Source organism: Hylaeus volcanicus, chromosome 6, assembly GCF_026283585.1.
Source record: "Hylaeus volcanicus isolate JK05 chromosome 6, UHH_iyHylVolc1.0_haploid, whole genome shotgun sequence".
NCBI classification, from domain to species: domain Eukaryota; kingdom Metazoa; phylum Arthropoda; class Insecta; order Hymenoptera; family Colletidae; genus Hylaeus; species Hylaeus volcanicus.
In genome coordinates, this window is record NC_071981.1 from 9339831 (window position 1) to 9345830 (window position 6000).

The 6000-nt window shown below is 43.6% G+C and overlaps 1 protein-coding gene and 1 long non-coding RNA gene across 4 annotated transcripts in view; one reads left to right on the forward strand and one right to left on the reverse strand.

Annotated features, from left to right (window-relative positions):
• LOC128878824 (uncharacterized) overlaps nucleotides 1–6000 on the forward strand; it is a 54960-nt gene that overhangs the window by 35275 nt on the left and 13685 nt on the right. For 2 of the 3 annotated variants that reach the window (XM_054127376.1, XM_054127378.1), the window contains 4 exons: nucleotides 303–422; nucleotides 487–720; nucleotides 3965–4154; nucleotides 4492–4712. In XM_054127376.1, the coding sequence (XP_053983351.1) occupies nucleotides 303–422; nucleotides 487–720; nucleotides 3965–4154; nucleotides 4492–4712 (765 nt within the window). The remainder of the gene's footprint in view (nucleotides 1–302; nucleotides 423–486; nucleotides 721–3964; nucleotides 4155–4491; nucleotides 4713–6000) is intronic. The other variant, XM_054127377.1, reaches the window with a different exon arrangement.
• LOC128878832 (uncharacterized) overlaps nucleotides 4699–6000 on the reverse strand; it is a 4691-nt gene continuing 3389 nt past the window's right edge. Inside the window, exon 3 of the long non-coding RNA XR_008457506.1 lies at nucleotides 4699–4827. This is a non-coding gene — a long non-coding RNA (uncharacterized LOC128878832). The remainder of the gene's footprint in view (nucleotides 4828–6000) is intronic.

Consider the following 6000-nt stretch of genomic DNA (forward strand, 5'->3'; position numbering starts at 1 on the left):
CCGCTATCAAAACATTACGTGGTCTGGCCATGATGAACTCATTGCCAGACGCCGCCGCGCCATCGACTTCGTTTATATGTCGCAGTTCCTACAGTACAATAACTATAAGAGTAACGAACAAAGAACAAAAACTATAAAAGAAACGAACGAAACTTATTGCGATTGCGTTGACAACAACGTCTCTTGCAACTATGTAAAATCGCACTCGTAACTTATATTAACCAACTACTGTTAGAGACTGAAGGTTTAAGTATGTCTGATTTACGATAAAGTACAACACTCAGCAACTCGTTCTCTTCTAGATTGCTTTGCGGGATCTGATTTCCTCTGTCGCAATCATAGATGCATACCGAATCAGTTGAACTGCGATGGATTCGATCACTGCGGCGACGACAGCGACGAACCAGCTACATGCTTCCGAGGTGCTTACAACGAGTACTTGAGGTATGCAGGGATTATCCACTCATGCTTGGTTTACTTTCGTAGATTGGGAATTGGAACCCGAGGATAGAAAGTGGCACTTGAACAAGGCGAACTATTACTTCCCAAAGATTGACCGGTATCCGGATTTGAAGACGGCTACCCTAGTGTTCATAGCCAGCAGCCTCGGTTTGATCATTCTGATATCGGCTTTGATCGTTCTGCTGTATAGAATGGGCGCCAGGGCGAGGCAGCAAAGGGAGTTGCAATCGAGACTACAGACGATCAGCGAGTTATTAGGTAGGAGGTCGATCGACGAGCAATTTGGTTTATGTAAAATAGCATAGTAACTTTATTTTGGCATTTGATTCGACTGACATTTAGCCAAACATGTCGTCGTTTAGCGGAGATGGTACACTCCCGGACAAAAAGATAGCACATGGGTAATATTTCCATATTTTGAATGGTATGTTCACAATTTCCTAAATATGGATGGTTATAGATGGAATGTAAACAGCAAGCTGAAAGCTGGAAGTATTTGTTTTTATTTCAGTTTCTCGGAATATGCTATGTAGAAGGAGGGGCGAAAAGATAGCACACTTTCATAACAATTACTAGTGTTTGTCAATCTTTCTATGAGGCTAGACGTGTCAGTCAGTTTACTACACTTGAATCCCAAGTAATTTAAAAGATTGAAGCATTTAGCAGTCATGGATCGAGGAAAAAAATTGAGTTAAGAAGAGATTAACACAATTCTTGTTTTAAAGGATCAAAACTTTTCTATCTCTAAAATTGCTTCAGCTATCAAAAGAAGTCGGAAAGTAATTTACAATTTGATAAAAAATGTGAAAAATTACGGACGGAAAAAAAGTACTGGTCGGCCATCGGCGTTAACGAAACGTGAGAAAAGAGTAATTCTTCGTACGGCATCGAATTCTTGCCTAACAGCGAGACAAATTATTCATGAAACAGGTGTCAAAACTAACGTTAGAAATGTATATCGTGTCATTCAAACGTCTGAACATTTTATACGGAAGAAAATTCAGAGGAAACCGCCATTAACAGTACGCCACAAAATGGATCGTTTAAACTTCGCAAAAGAACACGTTCAATGGAAGAAAAGATGGCAATATGTAATTTTTTCTGATGAAAAAAGATTTAATTTAGACGGTCCAGATGGCTTCAATTACTATTTCCATGACATTAGGAAAGAGCAATTATAGTTATCAGAAGTTCGTCTTCAAATGGGCGGAGGCAGTACAATGGTATGGGCCGGAATTGGGTACAACGGACGAACAGATATACAATTCATTGACTATCGAATGAATGCTGCAATGTATTGTGACTTGGCAGATTGCCGCGTCACAAAGTAGGTGAACTCTCCGCGGGGAACGAGACCAAGATCGCGAGCGCCACCAGGGTAACCCAGGGTTAGGACTAATTTGCGTATTTGAATGGCAATAGCGTTGGGCTAACGACGGCAACATCCAGCGATGCGGCTTAGAGGCTACCGATCCCGTTCAACCCGGCGCCGGCTGCACAGACTGGCCAGACGAAGCTCAAATGGACAGGGGCTGGAGGATCTTGGTAACAGCCCCTGGACTCCGCTACGACCTTCAGGGGGCAGGAGGCCGTTTAGGACAGCGGAGTCAGCCGGGTTCTCGAGTGCACCGAGACCCGGTTCGCTCCAGAGCCTTCGACCGCCGATGACGAGCGCGCCGATAACGCAATTTGAATTTGGCCGCCACAGAGTGCCGCTTGCCGCCGACCAATGAGGTGAGACTGGGGGGAAGCGCGTGAGCCAACGCGTGCGACGAGCTCGCGTATGTCGTCCTATTTCGTCAGCGACGCACGTGCGGAACGGTACGGTAAGCGCATCCTCCTTCACCTCACGCTCGTGAATAGGATATCGTAAATTGGTCGGGTACCTGGTGGCTGCCGAGCACCCTGTCGGGCGAAATAGCATTGTTAGCGGGAAATCGCCTTTTCGTAGGATATCGAACGAAATAACGAACATCTAGTCGCGAATCCATTGTAACGCGCACGTGTTTAGATTGCTGCCGGTTAACGTTCTCGTCGAAGAGGTCGAGCCCACCGCGACCGCGTCAAGACTGTCCGAATATCGTTTCCAAAGTCGCTTTTGTGCGAATCGCGACGAAATCTGGGCTAACGTGAACGAAATCAGCACGTGTTATCGAAATGAAGTTCTCGTGTCGGTTACCGGTCGTCCCGGTGACCTTTGACGCTACGACAGCTCGGCAGTGTACACCGTATTTTGTAACATCTTTCGCGTACAGTATACACTATATTATTTTTAACGAGTGCTGTGTTAATCCGCCTTGTCTTGCCGTGAAGATGGCTTTTTCAGACTTCCTTTCCTCGCCGACGATCCACGCCCCTCTCCGCGATCTGGATCGCTAGCCGTGGTAATTTTCGCGACGTTCGGCTTCTCACGCCGGTATCTCCTGATACCTGGCGCTCGGGTTTTCCCGTAAAGGCGTGAGGAGTCGGAAAACTCTCATTTTGCATGCTTCCCGACGCGGATCGCAGACCGTGTCGGGAAATAACGTTGCAGTATACAAAATTAATTGAAGGACAACTTAAGAATTATGCAGTTCGCATCGGAGGACTAAATTATGTGTTCCAACAGGATAACGCGTCCGTTCATAAAGTAAGAGTTATGAAGAAATTCTTTGCGTCCGAAAATATATCTGTTCTCCTTTGGCCTGCAAGATCCCCTGACATTAACATTATAGAAAATTGTTGGGAGAACTCTCACGAGCTGTTTACGCCGGTAATCGACGATTCGATACGATTCAAGATTTAAAGGAGTGCATTAGAAGAGAATGGGACAGACTTCCACAAAAAAAAATAAAAAATTTATACAAATCTTTACCGAGACAAATGGTGGAATTAATACAAAACAAAGGAAGTTCGACACATTACTAAATTGATAAACAATGTCATTTTGTTTGTAAGAATTTCATTTATTTTAAGAATTAGTTCAAGTGTGCTATCTTTTCGCCGTCCTGAAATATGATAATTATATTGAAACTGGAAGGACTGTCATTATTTTCATTTGTCATTTTCGTATTATGTTATTTAAGTAAAATATATACATATATTATTAAATGTTTATGGAACTTTGAGCTTAAATATAAACTTTTATCAAATTTATTGCTGTGCTATCTTTTTGTCCAGGAGTGTACCATGGTACTATGGCAGAACACAGTTTGAGTCGTGCAACTTGCATAAGTTACGCAGGTTCCTGTTAAATTCATTAGGTACAACTGAAAAAGTTATAAGTATATACGTTTGTCGTGAACAAAAGAAAAGATTGGGCAGTCTGTCTGTGACCTACCTAGAAAGCATGCCGTGGCCCACCACTGGTGGTTATGGTGGCCAATGGTGGCCCGTCCATGGCTAATCTGGGGAATTGGACAACTGGTACGCTATTGTCGCTAGACTGGTCGCGCAAACATGAAGGTCGCAGTAGCTAGTAGATCGACGAGCATCGTCGGTTTCTCACCGTCACTTTGGACAGTGCTCGATATTGCAGACGGTGCACGAATCGACGAGATCTCGGTGTCGGATGATCCCCCGGTTTACGAGGCTCCTCCTGGTTATGACGAGGTCGTCAAGTTCGGATTCGACACGGATATCGTTTCTAGAAAAAAGAGGAGGGCAATTGGCCGAGAACCGCGCAGCAGGAGTTCACCAAGTCGGAATTGCTCGTGAGTAACCCATCGCGTATCTATGCAACTTGTATTAATCAACAATTTAATGAGACCTCTAGGATAGCAAAAGTTTACTTATTAGTACTTTTTCATCGATACTTCGTATTCATGGTCTTAATTCTTTTAAGCAGTATCATCAGGCAAACAATAGCCAGGCTATAGGCCTAGGATTAGATACGCGATAGCTAAACTGTAGACTCAAAAGCAAGTGATTTACGATAGCTAGAAACTTTTATTAAAGTTGTGAGATAATATGTTGGAATATTCATTGGCCACGGAGTTAGTCAACCCTATGCCAACTTCTCTATCTCGACGATTTTTTCCCCGCTCCGAGGATGGACGTTGCTCGATCTTCCAATTGCTCGGCGACTGAAATGGTTAGCACCAGCCGTGGTAATGAAATGACGTCGACACAGAGCGCCAACGCCACACCTGTTTCGAAGACCCCGCGATCTCGCTGCTTGCCCGACAGTCCACCGCCACCGTACGTCACTCCTCCAGGATCCTTGTTGCGAAACTTCAGCGCGCCAAATTCGACGGCTATGTCTAGTGCGGGTACGTATAACTGGGAATCAGGAAGATCTGTCTTTTTCCTCCCCTCGTTAGAGGAAGGACCTTCTCCCCTCCCTTTTGGAGAAAGCCAGGGATCGTATGAGCTCCCCTGCATCGCCTATACACCGAACAGTGGAATAAAATGGGTTATGCAATAAATTTTGTATTGGTATTGGTATACATTGTATGTATGGGAGTGTGAATAAGTTCTCGCCGTTTCACATCACGTCATAATCTATATTTAAAATCAGTGGGTATCTTTCCATTATCCTATAAAGAACATTTTCTTTTCGTAGCGTAAAACATGTCAAATTTCGTGCCAAGTAAACCGTTTTTGCGAAGAATTTTACTGCCTATTTTATTCAAAAGAAATCTGCTGCAAAAGCACACAGAATTCTTGTAGAAACCTATGGTGATCATGCACTATCGGAAAGAACATGCAGAGATTAGTTTGAAAATGATGACTTTGATGTTGAAGATAGAGAACGGAGTGGTGCACCAAAAAAGTTTCAAGACGAAGAATTGGAAACATTACTTGCTGAAGATCCATGTCAGACGCAATCCGATGTTGCAAAATCATTAGGAGTTGATCGAACAACAGTTTCGAAACGTCTGACAGCATTAGGAATGATACAGAAGGAAGGATCTTGGGTGCCATACGACCTGAAGCCAAGAAACGTCGAACGGCGTCTTGTCATGTGTCAACAGCTGCTTCAACAACAAAAAAGGAAAGGTTTCTTACATTGTATTGTAACTGGTGACGAGAAGTGGGTGTACTACAGTAATCCCAAGCGTAAAAAATCGTGGGTTAAGCCCGGTGAAGCAGTAGCATCAACGCCAAAGCGGTATATCTACTGTTCCAAGCTTATGCTCTGCATTTGGTGGGATCAGCTGGGGGTAATATATTACGAGCTGCTCCAATCCAAGCAAACCGTCACAGGAAATCTCTATCGACGACAATTGATGCGTTTGAGCCAAGCATTAAAAGAAAAACGACCGCAATATAAGCAAAGACACGATAAGGTGATTTTGCTGCACGATAACGCTCGGTCGCACTCGTGTGAAGATGGCCCCACCTTTTTGAAAAACTCAAAATTTTCTTTTTGCATACGTTTCCTCATCGTTTCCTCACGTTTGCTTAAGTGAAATTTTCGTTTGCCCCTCTTTAGTTCAACAGATAGAACCATTTGTTTATACGCTCATGGACGAGACATTGCGAAATGTTTTCCGAATTTTTTAATTAGCTTTCTTTCAGATATAAAGAAGGGAATGTAGATCAATCTTTGAAAGT